Here is a 23,745-nt window from a genome sequence, read left to right on the forward strand (position 1 = left end):
AATTATTTTTAACTTTTAGGTAACGACTACAGGAATCTGATTTATCCCCCTCGCAAGCAAAAAAATTAAAAGTTGAAAATGCGAAGCACTGCCTTTTTAACTCACTGGTGCACATGCCGAGAGGCTGCAGAGTTAATCCACACTTTCGTGGTGATCTCAAAGCAGTTTCAGCTCGGTTGCAGCTATGAATTTGCGCGCTTATTACCACATTTTTTTAAGCAACACGTTAATACGGCCACACGCGGCATATCACTAACGACGGAAGCCGCGCACCCGTTATGCTAGAGAAATTTATTTATTTATTTATTTATTTATTTATTTATTTATTTATTTATTTATTTATTTATTTATTTATTTATTTATTTATTTCACGATACTTTCAATACCGATAGGGATTATTACAAGAGTTGGCACATTATCATAAAAAAGTACAATATGATCAAGATAAAACTGAATAAACAACAAGTTAGCATAGAAAAACATGAAGAGAGGGGGTTTCTCATGAAGAGAGGTGCTTCTCATGACATGAAGAGAGGTGCTTCTCGTGACATGAAGAGAGGTGCTTCTCATGACATAGAAAAACATGACACTTACATTCACTGAATAACACATCGGTCTCCGCAGAACTGCTCTTGCAAAAAAAAAAAAACTAAGTTGTGAACGCGACTGTTTCTTTTAAATGCTTTCTAAATGTTTCTAAAGTGGACTGGGCAGTAATAGCAGGGTTTAAGCAGTTCCACTCTCACACAGCTCGCGGAAAGAATGAAAAGAGAAAAGTATTGGGGGGTTGTTACAAAGAAATTATTCTAGCGTGAAAGCGTGCTATGTCGAGCCGGTCTGGTGTGTTTGTACTTTACAAAGGCGGCGGGATCCAACTTCGGCGCACTGTGTAATACTAAGTATAGGAACTTTAATCGCTGAACCTTAGCTTGAATTTTGAGTGTAGCGAGGCCTGCGCGAGAAAGAAGTTTTGTTGGTGAATCTGTGCGTTTAAAACGATTATAGATAAATCGGGCAGCTTTTCTTTGTCTGCGTTCGAGCTTATGAATGTTGTTTTTGGTATGTGGAAATCATTTTATGTTGGCATGTTCGAGTGCTGCTTTGATAAGGCTGACGTAAGCAAGCTGCTTTGTATGGCTGGTGGAATGCGATAAGATGCGTTTCAGGTAGAACAGTTTGTTTAGAGCTTTTTCAGCTACGTACTGTATGCGCAGTCCAGCTGGGGTTAGGTGGGATGCTTATGCCTATTTGTACTGGGTGCCGCTTTGGAGAACAGTGCCGTTGAAACCGCACAGGAACTACAGACTTGCTTTTTTGTTTGTGACGGACATGCAGACAGTTTTGTCGGAATTTATCACCATTTGCCAGTCTTCAGACCACTGCATTACGTTATGTAGAGAATCGTTCAGTTTTGCTTGATCTTTGTGGTTACTCACAGTATGATAAAGAATGCAATTGTCTGCAAATAGGCGAATGGTGACGTCGACTTGGTTTGTTATATCATCTATGTACAATAAGAACAGAAGTGGGGCCTGAACAGAGCCCTGGGGAACGCCGGACAAACAGGGACAGCATCAGAAAGGTGATCATTGTATTAACGCGATAGCGTTAAGGAGCCCGTGTCGCAGAAAAGCCGGTGTCGTCGGCGTCGGTGTCGGCGTCAGCGGCGTTGGCCGTGAGGGATAAATACTAGAAGGCACTTCATAAATAAAAAAACATCTTGCAAGATGGGCTGGTGTGAATCGAACCTGGGCCTCCGAAATGTGAGACGGAGACGCTACCACTCAGCCACGAGTTCGATCGTTCAAAGCGGGACAAAATCGCCTCTAGTGAATGCTGTGTTGCCTTAGAAACGTGTCTTAGAAAGTTATACTGCGGTGTATATCAGTAATTATGACCATGTAAATTACAGAAGTCGCAGTTTCACGAGTAGCGAAGTACGTTTCCGCTGCATTCCTTCTGCGCTATGCGCACACGCAGAGCCATCTTGCGGCAAACACAGAAGACCCTCTCCTCGTAATTTACGGCGCTGCCCCGACACGTGGCGCGCCACTCGCCCCATGATCGCGTCCGCCTTCATGGCGCGTCGCGGCCCGGCTGTTTGGCTCGCGTATATCGCGACGTTTGGCACGGGGTGCGATAACGCTATCATGTTCCAATCTTGAAGGCGAAGCTTAAGCGTCCTACAATTTTTCTACGTATTGAGAGCGGTTTGACAGAAAGTCGTTGATCCTACGAACAAGAGGGCCGTTACCAAGCAGGCGTTTAAGTTTGTGAAGCGATTTAAGATGGGAAACACGATCAAACGCTTTACAGGAATCCATAAAGATTATGTCCGCCTGTAGTTGCTCATTAATGTATATTTCAGTTAAGTCGTGAAGGGTTTCCACGAGTTGGGTGACTGTTCATAAACAGTTCAGAAAACCGTGCTGGTTTTAATGGATTAAATTATTTGATTTCGTGACTTATGTCAAGTGTTTCAATATTACGTGCTCTAGTATTTTTCAGCATGCGCATGTTAAAGAAATTAACCGGTGGTTAGACAGGCAAGATGTGTCACCTGATTTCGGTATGGGAATTATTTTTGCAACCTTCCACTCTGCAGGAAGGCGGTTCTCACAGAGTGACTTAAGAAAATTAAATGAAGAAACTTGGTTACTGGTTCTGCGTACCTTTTCGAGAAACTGCTCGGGATTTGATCTGGACCATTGCTTTTCCTTTCATCTAAATTCAACAAGAGAGGTAATATGATATCTAACGCAGCTGCGAATTGGGCGCACAATAACGCAGAAACAACTAATCTTCCGCTATTGGGTAGTAAAGTCCGTCTGATCCTGAGACAGATTTCCTGTCGTCTCCGCAAAACTACTTGGTTTGACCAGCAATCTAAGAGCTCGGAGTTATACTTTATAGACCCATGTACAAACCTATCAATGCCGGAAAATCTAAGACAACACATAAAATTTGAAATATTGGTTCATCGTCTGCGGCTTGGTACTGCATTTACGAGACACTTCTTATATAGGATAAAACTTGCCTCTAGTCCGCAGTGTTCTTGTGGCCATCTAGACGATGTGTATCATCTCCTCCTCAAGTGCACTACATACAATCCACAACGAAGGGTATTGCAAGCAAATTGGTTGCTTTTAGACAGAAGATCATTCACTCTAAAAAAGATACTTGGTCCATGGCTAACTGCGCGCCTTCAAAAAAGAGCACTTATTGTTTTGAAAAAGTTTTTCGAGGGCACCAACTTTTGGGGGAAATATAATGTTTCAGGGGATCCTAGTAGGATAAAGGAGTGATATGGGTGTTGTTCTGGGTTAAAGATTGATTTATGTGGTGATCGTGATTTTTACGTACTGTGTGATTGTGTTCTGTGCTTGCAGTCTAATTACATGTGTTGTGTGTTTGGCTATTCAAAATATCTGTCTTTATGTATTCCATCGTGTACTGAACTCGTGCACAAAACTTTGCGATTCATGTACTGTTAGACTGCATAATTTTTATTCATCTGGTGTACTAATGAGTGCCATATTTTGTGTCATTATTCTCCCTTTTTACGCAAATTTGTTTCCTTTGCTAAGTAACATGGAGTAGCCGGTGCCATCATAAGGACGCCAACCTCTCCTAAGATTCATTCCAATAAAGAAAGGCGAGCGAGATGAGCCTAATCATGTCCAGACGTGCAACCAATACTCGGGTACAAACATTCGTCGGGCGTGGTACACCGTAGGCCTAGGAGGTGGTCTTCCCTCGCTAGCGACATGCACGGCGTACTGAAAGCGGGACGCTCCAACATCAGGTGCTGAAGTGTATCGCCGCAACCGCAACACGTATACGATGGACTGGCTACATCTCCTTGTCTGTATAAACGTTCGTACATGTTCACACAGCCAACCCTTAGGTTGAGTAGTTGCGGTGATCCGGTGATTCCTACGTTGATCGATTCCGGTGATCCCTTCGTATGAAGGTAGCCATTGGGCAACGACAGTTATCCCACGTGATGAAATTTTCTTTGCAGAGTCAGTTATGCTGCGCACAACTGGATAATCAATCTGACTGCGTTGTAACCTGCTAAGGACAGTGAAGGAGTCCGTAAAGGTGGTAATCTTCTGGGCGGGTAATTCCTCTTGCCCGTATTGCACTACGAGATTAATCGCTTTTAGCTCCGCACTTGTTGACGAGGCTCGATGGGGTATATGAAACATGTCGTACTTCAGTTGAAGGGCAGTAAAAAGCTCCAGAGGCACCTTGACTATCGCTGTGTACGGATGCATCTATGAATACTTGAAGGTAATCTGGAAATTTTTCGAACATATGCGACTGAGCCAAAACAAAGAAATACTTCCGAAACAGGTATATCAGAGTTTTTTTGGTATGCAGGGATTGTGAGGTAAATAGGGAACACGTATTTGGTGATATCCTTCGGAGGCGGAGGCGTTACTTAATCAGCATGTTAAGAAATGGCAGCAATGTTCATAAATAATGCCGCCATTTTTTTCTCGACGTTTGAAACAAATGTTTTCTCTCTCTTTCAGTCTATATCTCCCTCCCCACACCCCATGTGAGAAAATGGGTGGTGAATAAGACGATCAAGGAGCGAGTGACCATTCGATGTGGGCTGCAGACGCTCAGTATGATGTAAACCTCTTTGGTTCGCTTGCAGCCTCAGGGGTAACTGATGCGCTTCAATGAGTAATGCAACAGATTGCGCCTAACGAGGTAATCCAAGCATTAGTAGAAAGGCAACGCGATGATTTCGTTACATTTGGGCCATCAAACTAGGCGGTACGTTCGGGATTGGTGGCACATACATCATGCCTGAGAGTACAGATGACTGATACACCTGCAGAGCCGTTGTTTGGTCGCAGTCAGCACCTCTGGCAGTTAAGGCGGCCACATACTTAAGGAGAGATTGCGATTTCTGCCGTACAAATTTAACGGCTGCACGCGAAGAGATGCGATCATACACAATTAAGCTAAAATAATGATGTTGTCGCACCCCGCTTATCGACGTTTTGTCAATGTACAGTCGGCTCATTGTTCGACGACCGCGTTATTTATAATGATATGCTATTGCAATCGACTTAGCAAGTGATATGTGCCGACCAATTTTGAACAAGTACTCCGAAGTCGCGTTCAGAGCTCTTTCCACGCTTGCACAAAGCCGCGGACCAAGTTGCGAAGAGCCGCCTGTCCACAGTGCAATGTCATTTGCATAGACAGCTATGCTCAGAGGGAAGTTATTGTCTCGAGGCAAGATACTTGGAAGCGCGGCGAGTAATGTGTTAAACAGAATCGGCCATAAAACGCTGCCCTGTGCGATTGAGCAAAAACAAAAAAATACTGCCGACACAGGTATATCGGACATCTTTTTTTTATGTCAGGAATTGTGAGCTAAATAGGGAATACGTATTTGGTGATATCCTTCGGAGGCGGAGGCCTTACTGAATCGGCATATTAAGAAATGGCAGCAATGTTCATAAGTAATGGCGGCATTGCTTTCTCGACGGTTGAAACAAATGCTTTCTCTCTCTTTCAGTCTATCTCTCTCTCTCCACCCCCCATGTGAGAAAACAGGCGGTGAATAAGACGATCAAGGAGCGAGTGACCATTCGATGTGGGCTGCAGACACTCAGTATGATGTAGACCTCTCTGATCTGCTTGCAGCCTCAGGGGTAACTGATGCGCTTCAATGAGTAATTCAACAGATTGCGCCTGACGAGGCAATCCAAGCATTAGTAGAAAGGCAACGCGATGATTTCGTTCCATTTGGACCATCAAACTAGGCGGTACGTTCAGGATTGGTGGCACATACATCATGCCTGAGAGTACAGATGACTGGTGAATCCCGCGCTTCATAGTGCGGGATTGACCTGTTATTCCTCCGGCACGCGCTTCCATCCGGCGCTCTGATAGAATGTTGTGCTCAAAACGGAGCAGACGACCCGAAATTGCCGCTATTTCAAGAACGAAATTAATCACCTTATGCGAAAGCGAGTTGAAAGCTTGCTGTATGTCTAGGAGGAGCACGTTGGCGGAGTGCTTGTTTCCTCTAGCAAATTCCAGCGCTGAGACACGGTAGGAAACGCTATCCAGAGCTGAATGGCGATGACTAAAGCCACTCATGACGTCAGAGAAAAATTCTGCTTCTCTAGCCTGACATCTAGACGAAACAGGGCCATTCAGTCCATTAACTTGATGGCATTAAGTTAGGGATAATGGCCGGTAGGACTTGTAATGCCTTGAAGAGCGCCTGGGCTTTGAAATTAGTATTAGCGCGGACAATTTCCATTCAGCGGAGATTACACCGGTTTTCTATACTTCAATATACTCGTCCAACATACGGTCATGAAAACTTTTCTTAATGTTCCGCAATGCTTGATACGTCACACCATCTTCACCTGGGACAGTGCGGCGTTCAGAGAGGCCGAGCGCGTATCGCAGCTCCTCAAGAGTGAAATCTGCTTCGTCAATCTGGCAGGCTGGACCGCATGAAGCTGTTATAGTACTCTGACTCGTCAAAGAAGAAAGGTCGCCATTTGTGGTTTCACTTGGTACAGGATAGACGAAAAAGTCTGCAAGGGCCTCCGCTAGAATTTGTGGCGGCTGGCCATTTGTTTTCATAACCCATATAAAGTGTTTAGAACATTATCAAATATATACCTTCATGAGAAGAACTGTACGTGCTGTTCATGTCCACTTTTGGAACTTAAATCCAATTTTAAATATCTTGGTATAACATTCGACGACACACTGTCGTGGAGCTTACATATTGCCGAGTTAGCCAAACGCCTACGCCTAATCTGTGTTTATATATATATATATATATCTATCTATCTATATATATATATATATATATATATATATATATATATATATATATGCTCTACGATCTATTTGTGATGTATCGTTTAGAAAAATGGTATATAAGGGAGTGGGAGAGTCTATATTGCGATACGGAGTAACAATTTACGGAACCGCATCTTTATATAAATTAAACACTAAGCCGCATAGTGCCCAGGATTGCAACCAATCTAACTATCATGATGAGTCAGCCAGAGACAGTATGGAATATTTGAACATGGTACCTGTACACACGCAATTTATCTTTGACAGATTTTACAAGCATTTCTTTCACAGCTCCTTTAAAAGTTCGAGGACGCTTAAGCTTCGCCTTCAAGAGTGGAACGCGACAGCGTTCCCGTCGACCCGCCAAGGGGTGTAAGACAATGCTACGGCGCACCGATCACTTACGAGCCACCCGCATCAGACTTTGCACCCATCAATCACGCGGTGAGCGTCGAGCAACGCAGCTTTCTGCGCGGCAACGAAACGTGCGCCTGAGCAAGTGGAACGAACCGAAGAACTCGGTGTCTCGGAGGGGGAAACGATCTCCGCGAGCCAAACGTGACAGCCGGGCCGCGACGCGCCTCGCACCGGTCCTCGCACAGCCCCAATGCGCGCGTGGCGCGCCACCTGTCGGGGCAGCGCCGTACATTGCGAGGAGGGGGTCTTCTGTGTTTGCCGCAAAATGGCTCTGCCTGTGCGGAAAGCACAGAAGAAATGTAGCATAAACGTACTTCGTTACGCGTTTAACTGCGACTTCTGTAATTAACACGCTCATAATTACCTATATACACAGCAGTATAGCTTTCTACGGAAAGTTTGTAAGGCAACACCGCATTCACTAGAGGCGTTTTCGTCACACTTTGAACGATCGAACTCATGGCTGAGTGGTAGCGTCTCCGTCTCACACTCCGGAGACCCAGGTTCGATTTCCACCCAACCTATCTTGCAAGTTGTTTTTATTTGTGAATTGCCTTCGGGGATTTTTCGCTCACGGCCAACGCCACCGACGCCGACGACACGGTCTTTTCTGCGACACGAGCTCCTTAACGCTGTCGCGATAAAATATGTAACATGAAAGGTAACATTTTCCGTTGTTCGGAAAAGTATGTCATACCCCGCATCTTCACCACTTATGGCAAAAGAACCCGCACCTACTATGTTCCTTATTACTTTAATAAAATACGAACCCTCCAGAGCATTATCGGATTAAAAGACCTTAAGAAGTTCGTTCGACCTTGGTTGAACAATAATATAGATTGAGGTAACTTACTGTTTGCCATGTTCTTACTGTTTTCATTTCGTGTACGAAAGTGTGCACGGTGGAAAATTTTCTATCATTTGTTCTGTTGGTTCTTGTTTGTTTGTTTGTCCTTACGTCGCAAAAGCAGTTGCTGAGTATTCGGTTGACTTTATTTTCTCTTCTTTACAACTATGATTTATTCGCTGTTGTTCCATGTGCTTAACCTGGCTTGCCCAGCTCAGCACACAAGCGGCAACGTTTGTGCAGGCTGCAACACGCTGTATGAATCGAAGTGAATAAACTAAATAATAATAATAATAATTATTATTATTATTATTATTATTATTATTATTATTATTATTATTATTATTATTATTATTATTATTATTCGCAATGCAGAATACAGCCGTAAGATTCTTGCAGATTTCGGGAGTGCGGAGAGCCTTTAGTAGGCGCCATACACTCTCAAGACAATTTCCAGTAGGCAGCGAACTACATAAGGCTTGCCCAGTTCTCGCGACGAAGCTGTTTTGTATGCCACCGTATGGTTACATCAAGGCGATTATACATGGGCCAGTCGGTGAGTCGCTTAGAGCCCTGTGCCCGCATATAAGCGCGGCGCCGACATGCGCAGTGCCCCAAAAGATCGGGGTTTGGTTTGCTGGTAGTCAGTCGTCATTGTACTGTAGCTTCTCGTAAACACTTACTCATCAGTTTGAACAGACTGTCTTGGTACAGGTGCAAATTGTGCTTTTGAGATCAGTTGACGGAACTTGTCCCAATTTATCACTGTACAGACGGCAGTCCAGCAGCCCGCAGTATGTGTTGGTGTTTACCAAATGGGTAGATGATCTGAGCCCCACAATTAAGCTTCGCATGACCAGGCTAAGCACACACTCTCGTTGATATTGTAAGGTCTATAGTGGAATGCTCCTTTCCTCTACCTGGAAATGTAGGTGAACCGTCATTTAGTATTTGCAGACCATTTTTGATAATCATCTCGTTAATTTCTGCCCCACGATTGTCTTGGGGAAGGCTTCACTATCGCGGATGGAGGGTATTAAAATCTCCGCATAACACAAACGATTCACCACACAGAGACATTATGCACTCAAGCAGTGAGGTATCTGAAGAACGTGAGGGCCGGTTGTAAATGCTTGCCGCCGTCGTAGTCGCACCCTTGAGACTTACAGTAACACCTGTACACTAAAATTCATCATTGCAGATGTTGTCTGTGTCAAGAACCACGAAATCCATGTCAGCACCAAGTGTGAACAACATCCACACACTGGAAAGAGCCACAAGTTCAGCGCATCGAGTGTTACTGTGGACACCCACGAAGCCTGGCAGTCGATTTTCAATGTCCCTTACGTTAGTTTCCTAAAGCACTATCACATGTGGTGGAGTCTTCATAGCGATGAGATCAACGTGCCGCTGTCGCAGCGGCCTGACATTTCACTGCAGCACAAAGGGATGAGGCTGCTGACAACTGTTAAGATTGTTGCCGGTAAAACGTCTAGTGAAGGCCGTCAAGGTCTGGAGCGGGGGCCTCCAACAGTTTCTCTGCTGCTAACGCTGCTGGTGTCTGGCGACCTGCGATTAGACATTTGATGATGTTGACAAGCATCTTCAGAAGATTGACAAGTTGCACATCATCGTTGGCTAAGACCGGTTCAGGTACTGTGTTTGCAGTGTTGGCAGCGCTGGCCACGATGACTCCGAGGGGTAGAAGGTCCGCCTCTCTTGCTTTTCGATGCTTTGTGCCTTGGACATTCTTCGAACGCGCTACTTTTCTAGTCGCTGGACCAGTACTTCGGCGACGCGATCTTACATCTCCTACTGTCTTCTTTTTGGGTTTTCTTTTAGTGTCTTTAGTTCATCCTTCAATGAGGAACATCCTTTATTTATTTCGAAATATTCACCATTACACTAAAGGCCTTAAACCTTAGGGAAAGAAGGGAAGGAAAGAGAGAAGTAGAAGACAAGGAGGTTAGGATGTCTTAAAACCTTTATTCAAGTAATAAAGCACGGACTTTAATAACAGAAGTCACATAAAAGTGATGGCCAAATTTTTTTGTAGAAATGACATCGTAACTATATGTCGGTTATCTTTTCGTGTTTACTTCCCCCTTCCCTTCCCCTAGTGCAGGGTAGGAAACCGGAGGCTTTAACTCTGGTTAACCTCCCTGCCTTTCTCTCATTTGCATTTCTCTCTCTCACTCTCTTTCATACAGTGATGTACGTCTATAGATCACATATTTAATCCAATCGAACATTTAATCGAACGCATATAAATGTACGAATTAAGGTGTCCGACCAAAGTACAGTCGCTCCACTTACGCGCTTCAGGCTGTAACGCACTGCGATTGATTTTCATCCTCCGTGGCAAACGCTGGAACATGAGAGTGTGCAGGGCCTGGTTTTACTTCCGACGAAGCCAGCATGTCATCGGTGTAGGAGCGTTACATATTTCAACGACGAGTCTGCCCGGCCCTTGGTGGGAAAAAGGTTAAAACTTCATTTTGCAAGCCAACGGTTTGAGAAACTTGGCACGTGAGCCGCGTCGCGTGGTAGCAATTTACTGATAAAAATGAAGACACGTGCTCTTCTACGTGAAAACTGTTGCAACTCGGGGTTCGAAGACGTGAGATCCTCTTTCCCCGTGGAGGAGTGAGTGAACGTGAGGCTGGGTTCGATATTCAGGACGTTAGACAAACCCGTATATATTTACATACGTACAAGAAAATGCAAAGTAATACAGAAAAGTTGATGATGAAGTGGTAGTCGCTGATCACTCCCGCCAGCCGTAGCTCCTTTTGTGCCTTGCGTGAGCATTGTTTAGTCACTTCCCGCAATCCAGTGCCAGGGGGCAATTAACACCAGGCCTCACAAATCCGGTGTCAGGAGGCCGCTGACATCAGGTCCCACCAATCGGGAGCTAGGTTGTCCTTTTCGCTGACGCCGATCGTACTCTGAGAGGTGATGGCCGGATCATTGCACTGAGCGCGTCTCTGGCTTGGACACGCCAGTTTGTGCTGCTGACAGCTGACAGCCGTATTATTGCTAATTGCTGAAACCTCTCATGAACGAGGTATTCTCGCGCTGGTCATAATTCATCCGTGTCGAGAACCATCTTGACGAGGCCGTCTGCCAGTCCCCCATAATCGTATGAGCCGTGACCGAGGGTCATCGCGGGGTGAACGGCCGTTCACAACAAAATTAATATTAGTTTTGCGCCTGAAAAAGATTATCCAATCATGCCGTAGTTCATTCAAAGTCATATATGCTGAAAACGAATTCTGCAGTGACAGCGGGAGAGAACTTGCTGCGTTTGAGAGGCCACATTCAGGGAAGTCTTCTTTGTAGCTTCAGAAGGTATCAAATCTAAATAAAGGTGTCTTCAGTAATAATGAGTGCTTCTACATTGCTTCTACGTTTTAAAGTTAACTAACTTAGGTTCATGTTTGTAGCGCCGAAACTATTCTATTCAACATTCTGTAGTAGCGTGACCTTCAGTGACCGGCCCTACTGTGTGTGATCTGTACTTTGTTCTACTTTATTCTTTCGATTTGTCCTGTCGCTCTTCCTTTCCTCTTTCCTCCTCTCCTTCCTATCTTCCATTTCTGTGTTGCTGTCACCTCCCTTTTGGAAAGTAGGCAGGCGTGGAGCCCCTTCCGGTGGCAGTTGCCTGCCTGCTCCTCGCTTTCCCTTTCCTGGTAATTGTATATATGTGTTGAAAAGCTAACTACATTAACCTCAACAGTCATGGTGAGATGGATTCTCCCGAGATATTTTAACTTATTTATTTAGTTATTTATTGAGTAATCTATGAATGAGTCGAATGACTTCACGGAAAGGCTTAAAACCACAATGAAAGAAAAAAGAAGTAAGGTCAACTACGTCCACATACTTTTTGCTATCATGTACTGATAAAATGGGATCAACAGAATGAACGAAAAACAAACGAACTGGGCTCACTTCCGGAGCTGTATATTATGTCTAGAAACAGCGATGCGTCCTAGGCCTCTATACATCTACATGCACTGTTAAATGTCACATGCCCTGTGTATATCATTTCATTTATCGTCGCAACCACCTGGTGTGACATGCTCTACGTGACGCCAGGCAAACCTCTCCAGTTTTCATTACAGTACCTCTCTCTTTGAACTAGACCACTCTTAACAAGCACATCGCCGCCACGCGGCTTAGTGTCCAATCGAGTCAAGATCGTCGTGTGTAAACTCTCCCCCTTTACCGAGTGCACGGCTGCCAAACGAACGTGCGTCTGGTTGAACACCCTGCCCTTACTTTATTATTTCTTTCTTCCTCTCTATTTCCGTTTTGTGACGGATACGGTAATATCAAGTCTTAAGCTTACATCGCAGAGCCAAAGCTCGTGAACGCACGACAATGATGGACTGGCTAACGCTGATGGGCAGCCTGCTGGCGGCGTCTCTGCTTTACCTGGTCATGCGGAGTTGGCTACGCGGCAGGAGCATGCCACGTGGCACACGTCTGCCACCAGGTCCGCCCGGTCGACCACTCGTGGGCCACGTGCAGTTCACGCGGAAGGACTTCCACTGCAACCAGGCGATGAAGTGGGCCAAGCAGTACGGACCCGTTTACAGGTGCGCTCGCGTCACTTCCTTAAAAAGGCTACTTTGCGTCGACAGCCCTCCATTATAGTATCGCATGTGCAGCCTCATATATTTTATTGGGATAGTAACTATATATGCCCCCCTTCAAGCGCATTTCCGCCGTCGTTGTCCGCGTCGCCTTCACCGTAGCCATGATGCTGCGTATAAAGTCCAACCGCGATAATATCACCACCGCGCACCACATGCGGTGGTTGCGAGTGAACGCGTACCAGGGCAAGCCGAGGTAGATGGGGGCTCGTCCTCGCGCGCACACGATAGGAGGGCGGGGAGGAAGCGCGGGGTCTTTAATCGTGCGCAAGACGTCGAGGGGAGGGGTAGAGGTCGCTCTACTCTGGCGGCGGCTCAGCCGCAACCACGAGGGCCCAATCTTCAAAGCGATCTGCGATGCGTACCGAGTCTAGGAGCGCAGAAGGCTGATGGCTTCGTGCGCGCTGTATTATCGCCGATTTGTTCACGTTGAAGGAACAGGCAGCATGAAGGTCAATTTCCTGGCTGCTGCTGTTGCTCTTCCTCTCACCTGCGTTTTGACAGTGAGGGTCCGCAGTCATCGAGTGAGATGTGCTCATGTTATCCCGTGCGCGCGTGACATGATGCTTGTTAGTTTAGTTAGTAAGCGAGTGTTTACGAGCTTATACGCCGATATAAAGCTACCATCTTCACTTCGTATAGATCTGTAATAAATTGCTATCACAATAGATACTTCGCTTTCCAGGTGAAACTACGACATGTTTAATAATATCGAGTAAGCGTCGACCACACAGCATGTCAGCCTACTCCTGCTAAGAGGAGTGGCGGGATCAACGATTTCGCGCGCACACGCGCAGAGCTTACTATATCTCGAGCATCGTCTGCTATACGCTGTTCACTTCAGGAGGATAACTCTCGCAGGATACACGCCCTGCGAGAGTTATCTGCCCAGCCCTGTTTACAAAAAAAAAAAAAACGGCGTAAAGTAGAATACATGCATGCCTAAGATGTGTCATCTGCGATGCGCTTACACTTTCGTATAGTGTGGATACGCGCATTCGCCATAGAGCTAAGATTAAAAAAAATGTAGGTAATTTATCAGCACCTGATGTCAATTGCCTGACCGTGAATCGTGAGGCCCCAGAGATAAGAAAAGGAGGGCGTGTGCGCTCCAAAGGGACTAGCGTCGCAAACGATGCTTGTACGCAATGTTGCCGAGCTTGTTGCTTCTCGGCGTTATGAGGTACTGAAATGCCGTGCCGTCGGCAATCACGGGATATTAAAAATCTAGGAGGCTGTAGAATGCGTATCGTTTTTATTTTTTTTTTTTTTCGGTCGTTTTTGACCGTCTGATCACTGCTGGGTCATTCCACGTCAGATGCAGCAGACATTGCCCTCGACGTTGTCAAATATAGCTCTAAAGAGCATGATGTATCTCGCTATAGTGACAAATGCATCCTTAGCGTAGTGACATTCGAAACATTTGTCTTCAGTATCTGGACGCCGCTTTTTTCTCGCGGATGTGTTTTTGTGGATGCGGGCACAAACTACCCGAATCAGTGGACGAATTGTCAGCCGTCGCAGTAGCATAATTGGTACAAGAACGCACGCGTAATGCGGAGGTTGTTGGTTCAGCTCCCATCGGCAGCAAGTTACCTTTTCGTGTACTTTCATTTCCATTTGCTGCATTATTTTCTACTCGTTACAGAATCACAGGTGACAGAATACAATCACTCAAGTACAACGTAGCAGAGGTGTCGTTAAGGAGTAGCGGCTCTTAAAAAAAGGAAAACCTAAGGTTCTGTGCATAAAATTGCTACTGAAATAGGCTTGCCGATTAGCATGTTTTTGTCTCTTTAACAAATGGTGTCACTGACATGCATGCTTTTGGGCACCGCTTCAGTGCACACGTTGACGAACTTGCGCAAGAAGAAAACATGCTGCGAGATTTGAGCGAAATCATGTTAGTGCTAAGCCCAGAACCTTCTGTTGAAGTTGCCAGGTTAAATACACAGAAAGTCACGTCTATACACGCCTAGCATCATGAATCTTCGGGCAAAGAATGCAACGGGTTCATCCTTCGTTGATAATTCGTAAATCTGGCGATATAAATTTGTATTGCTGTCAAGAGCACCGTCTTTGCCTTCTTGCAGAATAAGCACCGGTTCGGCAAACATGGTCATACTGAACGACTTCCCGTCAATAAAAAAGTTTCTCACGAAAAAGGAGGTCCTGTACCGTCCGCAGAACTGGCTTTTCAGGGGAGAAATATATGGAGGTAAGAGTGGCGCCACCTTGCCTTATTATCCTCGCTTCAAATCGAAGCTTTCTTGCGTTCTTGCATTTAGCCCAGTGTCAGTTTACAACCATTTCATGCAGCTATCGACTTGCTGCAAACGCACTTCATTCGGTCCACACATCACGCACCCTTTCGTACCCTTAACTCTCATGAATCTCCAATCAGCTCCGGTCTACTGGGGCATTCCATTGAAGGAGTTGCGCTACATTTGCTCATAGTAAACACGTGATTCGTGAGACATGCCTTTGACAACAAGCGATATGCAGGCGCGAAAAATTGTCAGCAATTGGCAGCGCGGGGTCTTTCTACAGTAACAAGATCAGTCGCATATACTAAATAACTGAGAATACGTGCTTTGTGCAACACTGCAATGCGGAAGACGCTATTGACATCATAAGACGCATACAAACAAGGCTGCAGAAGACCCTTCCTCTCAGTCGTAAATGGCACCCCTTCAGAAGATTCAGACAGCTGCAGAACAAGAACGAAAGAAATGACCCCACACAGAGACAGGTCTTAATATGTAAATAAAGAGACCCGCTATGCACACTGTACAGTGCTCGGCGATCGAAACACGATACTGGATGCGCATGGCTGCCGGCGCTTCTTGCGCCACCGATGGGCACTGGCAGCACCGAGCTGGCGCGTTGTGGCACAAAATGAAAGCGAGAGCCACTGCTACTCATTATGGCTGCAGTTGGTATTCCAACAATCAAACTGCGCTCTTCGATGGCGCGAAAAGAGCCGGACACCGTTTCCATTAATTTTTGTCTAAAATTAAGAAAGCTTTTTTTTAATTGCTTATATGGACAGACATATCGGGGATGTGCTGTGCCTAATCTTTTGCTTAAGTATCTCCTTCCACACCTTTTTACAGTATGCCCCCTAAATTCAGCCTCTGTTGAAGAAGCATCACCCTAGGATTCCCTATGGTACGACAAACACATGACAGAGTTTCCGGTAGTCACGAGAACTCGCCTTGTAAGCGGAAGAGCCAAGCTTACGACCATACCAACTTTATTGCGACCTCAGTAAAACAGGCTTGAATGCAGGAATTCTTGTCCTAACACCAGCAGTACGTTACGCAAGAGAACAAAAAATTTTATGTTGTGTATGGTGATCTTTTTGACCAGGTGTGGCGACGCTGAATGGCGATACCTGGGTGGACAACAGAAGGTTCTGCTTACATGTCTTGCGCGATCTGGGATTCGGCAAGACCTCCATGGAGGAACACGTCAAGGCAAGCACCGAGCATCTTCAAATGAGTTATTCGCGTAGCAATGTATTTGCAGTCTTCAGTGTTAACTACATCGTCATGGCAAAACGAACTTTGGAATTACACGCGGCCCCGATGCGTATAGCAGCTGGTGATAGAGCATGGCAATGTGCATAAGTTGCGCGTTACTGCCCCGTCTCACTTGGCGAGGCAATGGGTACTGCGGAAAGGAATTTAGCTATGACATATTGAGATTAGGTTTTCCTCCACCTTTACGGAAACATGGGTGGCACCTGTCTCACAGACGTATATAGGTATTGTGCCCGTTTTGTCTTTCCGAAGAATAGTTGGGAGTCCGCGTCCGTCCTGTTTACGGGCCCCTTCGTGTTCCCCTTTTTATACTTAAAGAATGAACCAACTAGCCCAAAGCAAAGATTTATTGTAGCAGTAACAATATGGGGGGGGGGGGGGGGGGGCGACTATTGGAAACGACGTATGGCTCGCTAGCTTCAGCTGTGTTGCCGACTAGCCCTGAACGGAGAGCGCAATATGGCACATGGCTGACCAGGCCCAGGCCACTAGGGCAAGACGCAGCAAGCCCGGCGACTGGATAGCGTTAGAAAACACAGGGAAAGTGGTTGACTTTCGATAGACGACTACAGGTAAAGATTACATATGGCTGACCAGCTCTGCAATTTGCCAGTCAGCCACGATCTATGTGGCTGACTAGCGTTGGATGACTAGCGAAATGCAGTCATCCATGGTCCGTCATACGTTGTCTTGCCTCCTGTCTGTCCCGTTCTTAAGCCAAGGCAGTGTGCTGCAACACAGGACCGTTTTCATGCGTAAACATTCTTTGGCGAGTACCCCAGCAAACTCTGTCTGTCACACGAAAAGTGTAATGCCTTGTATCTGCAAAAAATACGCAATTTCCGAAGACATACAATTGTTATAACACTGTAAATGTAGATGACTGGTAGCTTTCTAAGTCATAAGGAACAATTGAAACCAAAAAGATAAACTCTGGCGGCAAAATTTACGCACGAAGGCGAGCTTTCTGGTAGAAATGTGGCATCTTGCGTGCGCCCATAATCTGTTATTGTTGTGCACTTTGGATATTTCTGTCTGAGAAGGTTTAACATAAAAGGCATTCGCTATCGGTGTTTTGTTTCATGACGTTTTGTTTGTAGGCTGCCTTCTGCAGATTTCGAGAAATAACATTGTAAATGACATAATCAAAGTATGAGCAACTTTAGTGATAGAAGAACAACTTTATGGCCGCGTAGACTATGCGTGATTCGAAAAGATTTTCTTGGCCGCGGACGCCGGCGCCGATGTCGGATTTTCTGTGAGATGGGGCCCCCCACGCTATCGCGTTAAAAAAGGTTAATCAGACAGAATACACCATATGGATACATAGGCCCTATGTATATATATGTATCTACCCTATGTATCCATATAGCCAATGCTAGCATATAGTAGGGGTGGGCCAACTTAAATTTGTAGGTAGGCTAACTGGATGGGTCAACTTGACATTTGGAGCGGGCCAACCTAAAATGCAGGTTGGGTCAACTTAATTAAATTATCGGGTTTTACCTGCTAAACCACGATATAACTATGGGGCACGCCGTATTACGCGACTCCGGCATAATTTGAACCACGCGGGGCTCTTCAACGGGCACCTAAATCTAAGAACAAGGCTGTTTTCGCATTTCGCCCTCATCGAAATGCGGCCGCCGTGGGCGGGATTTGATCCCGCGACATCGTGCTTCGCAGCCCAACACCGTAGCCACGGTAGGCCAAATTGAAGTTTGGGCGTGTGCCAACTGAAATTTGGGATTCGGGCTACTTGAAATTTGCGGGTGAGTCAGCTTAAAATTTGGGGTTGGCCAAATTGAAATATGCAGTTGGGCCAACTGAGATTTTGGGGTATGCTTACGCATACTTAGACAACTCCAGTGGAGTTTCTGCACAATATTTAAATGCGAAGCATTTCCTTGCCTAACCGGATGTGAGAGGTCGAAGCGATACGAGCGATCGCGGAGCGCGGGCAAGAAGAGAAGCAACGCGCGGCCAAAGTACAGCGGCACGCCAAGCGAGCGTTCGCCGAACAGGCCGCCAAGACCAAGCGGCGCCGACTGGAGGACCGCCACTTGCAAGCCGTAGGCGCGTACTTTCAAAGAGCAGTTTGTTGATGACGAATTCGGCGCGGCGCGTAGTGTCTGCGACCACCCCCGCTTCCGATCGTACGTCATCAGGGTGTCGCGGCCCACGAATGCGGTGGTCCTCGAGCGAGAGTTTCGCCGGAAGGACGTTAGTTTGTTCGGGCTTTGCGCCTCGTGCAGGGGAAGAACTGCTTAGCACTGACTTAGATAACCGTCGATGATTGTCCCTGCTGTAATTGCTTTGTTTCGTTTTTCTTCCCTTACTTTTCTTCTTCTTTTTTTTTCGACTACCGTCGTGCACTGCAGGAAGAGTGCCAGTGCCTGGTGGAGAAGATCGCCGAAGCCAAGGGAGCGCCCCTTGCAATCCAGGAGTACATCTTCCCGAGCACCTCGAACAACATCGCGGCGCTGGTGTACGGCAGCCGGTACCCATTTGAACACCCGCGCCGCCGGTACCTGGACGAGCTGCTCAGCGAGCTGTTCAAGGCAATCCGCGCTGGCACGTTGGTCGAATTTCTGCCCCCATTTGTGCGCAACGTCATCACTTGGCTGCCTTCAACGCGGCGCACCGTCATCAAATCCAAGCTCTTAGAGTTCATCGAATACACAAGGTGTATTGTTTCGTTCACTTTCAAGTTCTAATTCCTCCTTTGATGCACAAACTCGCCGGTTCTATTTTTTTTAGTAAAGTCAATTTCATCATATTCATCTTTGGATAAAGTCGCTAACGCGCATGTTGCTTTTTACCTGTTACTTTTAAGAATACTTTTTACCTACCGATATCCTTTAACGGGGAACTTGCATGAAAGAAACAGCGGCGTCACCTCCCAATCAAACGGCAAAAGAAGGTGCGCGCCGTGTTTTGCCCTAACAATGAGAAACGGCGCCACCACGAATTTGCACGAATTGTGCATTTTTCGTTACAGCGCCGCTTCAGACGAGGTGGGCGTTTCTTATTTATCATAGACAAAAAAAGAAAGCCGTGGGCCTGCACGGCACATGCAACACAGTCACAGCGTAAGCTGGAGAAGCGGCCTCATGGGAGACCGTCGTAAACTGCTTGAGGACGGTAACCGCAAATACAGAGTATTCGGAAAGAAGTGTTTCAGTCGGCACACATTTACTCAAACACACTTGTCGTCACGAGAAAGAACTGAACTGTCCGCCAAGCGTCGATGGTGAGCTGCGACTTGTGCTGCTCTCTTCACAGCTGTCTGCTGTGCCCGACGTTGCCGGGTCGCAGCTGCGTGTGTAGCTCTGCGATTCGTACCTTGAGAGGAGGCGCAATAACGCGTACCGTAGAGTGAGAACAGGTATCGAGACTACGAGGCGGCCCACATGTCACATCCCATGACACGTGGCACGATACGATGCAAATGCTACATGTAGTGACACGTGGTGGAATATAACATCAGTGCAACTCCACCTATCGACGCTATGCGGCGCGCATCTCCCATCGCGTGACTGCTCACGCGCTGGGACGCCTTTCAGGGAATGTTTCTGAGTCGCAAAAGGTGTCAAAATTTCGGTCACTGCGAGACAAGAAGCGTGAATGAGTTACAGAGTAGCTAAAATTATGGTAGGGGCTTCATTAGTACCAATTTAGTAGAACAATACCCACATTGAACTATAAACTGCACTATCTCCGGGATGGGCTCACCTGGCCTCTTTGTGAAAAAAAAATAAGAGAGGGTCAACCAAAGGTCGACGTAAAAGAAAACAAGGTAGGCGTAAATGCCCGTGAAATACAATACGAATAAGATATGAAGTGAGTGACTACATAACATGAGAAAGAGACAGACTAGAAAGATACAACCAACGCTTAATCATCAAAACCTCTGAACTATCATAATGGTTCACCTATGCCTTTTTAGCTTTGACGCATGATTGACCTTCTTTCCTTTACTTCTGCTCCATATGCCTGTATTGTCGTTGCATTACTTTCTGCCTTGTGAATCCCCAGATAATGAAGAATTATGGGTCTCGTCGAACTGTTCACTCAGATTTTTACCAGTTATTCGTTTCAGGGAGCTTGTTTAAAAAGTTGAAAGTAATTAAATTGAATAATTATGTCTACGTCACAGCGTAAAAGAAGAAGACAATGCTAAGATGAAGTCTACGTCGAAGCGTAAACAAAATAGAAAACAATAGTCAGATGATGTAGACAAAGTATTTTCTAGATCTTCGTCCGTTCTCTTTTTCACTTTATTAGATGACAGGCAGAAACAAAACAGACATAGACAGAAAGGAGAGACGACCACCTGTGTGTTCGCCCTTGTCTTTTAATAGTTATATATTCCACAACGTAGCACAGCATAAAATATTACTTTTCGCACTGTTTAGTCTTGATTGATAATTACGATTCGGTACGTTTAAGTAATTTAACCGCGCTCTTTCGATGCCATTTACATGAACGTGTGCGAAGATAAGCCCCGACAGAAAAGCTCACTGACGCAAGGCAACTTACGGCCTCCACTCAACGGGCTCCTTCGCCTGAGTTGCTCCCTTCCTTTACGCTCCTTTTTTTTTTCTTTTCCCTGGCTGATAGTTTCCACAGTTGGCACCGAACGACGACCACACTCTCTCTGTTATCCTGCCGATCAGTACCTCTTCCTATAGTTCACGCTTTCTGACCTCATAATCAGCGAAAGCACCAATATTTATTTCTGATGGCAATTTCTCTTTGTCACCTCAATTCACGTGCACTGCGTCTTGCTTAAAAGAGAAAACTTAAATAAATGTCTGGTGTATTTCTATACAAGCGCCTTCGTGCGCCCTATGACCGTGCTCGATAATTAAGGAAATGCCAGAGGTAGTGCTGAGGTTTCTGCTTACATATACGAACGGAGATTGCAGTAATTATGGTTCCACGTGTCTGGGTGAAATTACTACGGAGTTCTTTTTGCTCCTGAACTTTCCTGGCTTCCATCTCAAAGAGGGCAAACAATAAATCAGTTTTTCTTGTAGTGTTTCCTTCAATCAGAGCCTTTGTCATATTTTAGCCCTTCATCTCGTAATTAATTCCTCTTCGTTTACTCTAGCAGTAAAACGCGCTATGACATCGAATCCCAACGTGTCCCAGGTGAATGAAGAAAAGTCAAAAAGCTATTTTGAGGTCAATTTAAGTACAGAGATAGAAAAAAAAGGGATAAAGAAGAACATAAAACAGCCACCTAAAACAACAACAAAAAATGTCCGACGATCACGATACTCCTAATTGAGAAATTTGAGCGCAGCTTTATATGTGTTTTCATTTCGGCATATATTGAGGCGAAGAAACGGAGACCGAAATTACCTCACCGACTGGCAGTCGGCCAGTGCCGTCAGCGCTTTCGCAGAATGAGGAGTAGTATGGGAACACTGGCATGATAAGCGGCGTCGGAGCCAGCTGGGCAAGAAAATGACGAATTGCGTGACCAATGGCACGATTGCCTTTGGCAGTATTGGAACGTTGGCACGATGAACGGCATTGGAGTCAGCTGTGCAAGAAGACGACGACTAAGGCGTGAGCAATGGAACGAGCGCCTTTGTCAGTATGGAAACGTTGGCATGATGAGCGGCATCGGAGCCAGCTGCGCAAGAAGATGACGATGAAGGCGTGAGCTATGGCACGGGGGTGTTTGGTAGTATGGGAGCGTCGGCATGATGGGCTGCCTCAGAGCCGGCTGTGCAAGAAGATGACGAAGAAGGCGTGACAGAATGGCACTAGCACGCACTATGGAAACGTTGGCATGATGAGCGGCATCGGAGGCAGCTGTGCTAGAAGATGACGACGAAGGCGTGACACAATGCCTAAGCGGGTTTGGCAGTATGGGAACGTTGGCATGATGAGCGGCATCGGAGCCAGCTGCTCAAGAAGATGACGATGAAGGCGTGACCTATGGCACGAGGGTGTTTGGCAGTATGGGAGCGTCGGCACGATGAGCTGTCTCGGAGCCGGCTGTGCAAGAAGTTGACGAAGAAGGCGCGACACAATGGCACTAGCCACGCACTATGGAAACGTTGGCATGATGAGTGGCATCGGAGCCAGCCGTGCAAGAAGACCACGACGAAGGCGCGAGCAATGGCACGAGCGCGTTTGGCAGTATGGCAGTATCCAACGTTGGCATGATGAGTGACATCGGAGCCGGCTGTGTAAGAAGACGATGACGAAGGCGCGAGCAACGGAACGAGCGCTTTTACCAGTATGGGAAAGAAGGCATGATGAGAGGAATCGGAGCCGGCCGCGCAAGAAGATGACGACGAAGGCGCGAGCAATGGCACGAGCGCGTTTGGCAGTATGACAGTATGGAACGTTGGCACGATGAGCGACATCGGAGCCAGCTGTGTAAGAAGACGATGACGAAGGCGCGGGCTACGGAACGAGCGACTTTACCAGTATGGGAACGTTGGCATTATTAGTGGCATAGGAGCCAGCAGAGATAGAAGATGACGACGAAGGCGCGAGCAATGTCACGAGCGCGTTTGGCAGCATGGGAACATTGTCATGATGAGCGCCATCGGAGTCAGCTGTGGAAGAAGACGACGACGAACGCGCGAGCAGTGGCACGAGCGCGTTCGCGCGTTCACCCCGACGGTGACGCTCAACCCATGGAAGGGCCGCCTAAGATCTGCGCTCTAAAATGAACCTACTATAAAATGAAACGTTGTTTCATCATTCCGTTTTCTTGGCGCACAATGTGTGACGTACGAAAGAAGCTCATTTCATTTCATACAGGTCGTTACAAAAAATGATAGCCATCAGAAATACTTTTTGTTTCTTCTCGCTTTTCTGTTGCTGAATATTTTGTGTGCAGCATGGCGCAGTGGTATTGATTCATCTTACGTTTATCTGTATTAACCGTTCAAAGCGCTTTATATTCTACACTTTAGTTGCGTACTCACTGTGTTTTGGCGCATATGAATTTTTTTATTCCTTTCGCATTTTTCTGTTCTACTCATCGCAAACTTGCGCTGAGTGCAAATTGTGCAGGTTTAATTTACGGGATTCAGCCATGCTTCAGAGCGATTTGGAAATTTACGCATATTATTTCAGAGGACAAGTGGAAGACCACAAGGCCACAATCGACGAGCATTTTAACCGCGACTTCATCGATGGCTACCTGAAGAAGATCAAAGAACATGAGAAGGAGCAGAATCCCAACTTTCAACGTGAGTCGCCAGTAGAAGGTGGAGGCGCTCTCCTGTGCTCTGTGCCAAATCTTTTCCCACCGCTAGCGCTGCTGTCGAGCTGGCGGCGCCCCTCAACCCATTTTGTCTACACTTGAAATTAAAAGGAGAGATGCAACCTAAAAATACATTCTATTTTTTTTTCTTCAACAGAGTATCGAGTGCGTGCACTATCA

General features: G+C 46.2%; 1 protein-coding gene across 2 annotated transcripts in view; it reads left to right on the forward strand.

Moving 5' to 3' along the window:
• Positions 1-23,745, forward strand: part of LOC126537086 (cytochrome P450 2A7-like) — a 65,750-nt gene that overhangs the window by 17,191 nt on the left and 24,814 nt on the right. Inside the window, exons 2-6 of one of the 2 annotated variants that reach the window (XM_050184230.3) lie at positions 12,469-12,723; positions 14,874-14,998; positions 16,153-16,259; positions 18,707-19,011; positions 23,436-23,551. In XM_050184230.3, coding sequence (XP_050040187.2) covers positions 12,506-12,723; positions 14,874-14,998; positions 16,153-16,259; positions 18,707-19,011; positions 23,436-23,551 — 871 coding nt within the window. In that variant the 5' untranslated portion in view covers positions 12,469-12,505. The remainder of the gene's footprint in view (positions 1-12,468; positions 12,724-14,873; positions 14,999-16,152; positions 16,260-18,706; positions 19,012-23,435; positions 23,552-23,745) is intronic. The other variant, XM_055073698.2, reaches the window with a different exon arrangement.

Source organism: Dermacentor andersoni, chromosome 4 (assembly GCF_023375885.2).
Source record: "Dermacentor andersoni chromosome 4, qqDerAnde1_hic_scaffold, whole genome shotgun sequence".
Taxonomy (NCBI): Eukaryota; Metazoa; Arthropoda; class Arachnida; order Ixodida; family Ixodidae; genus Dermacentor; species Dermacentor andersoni.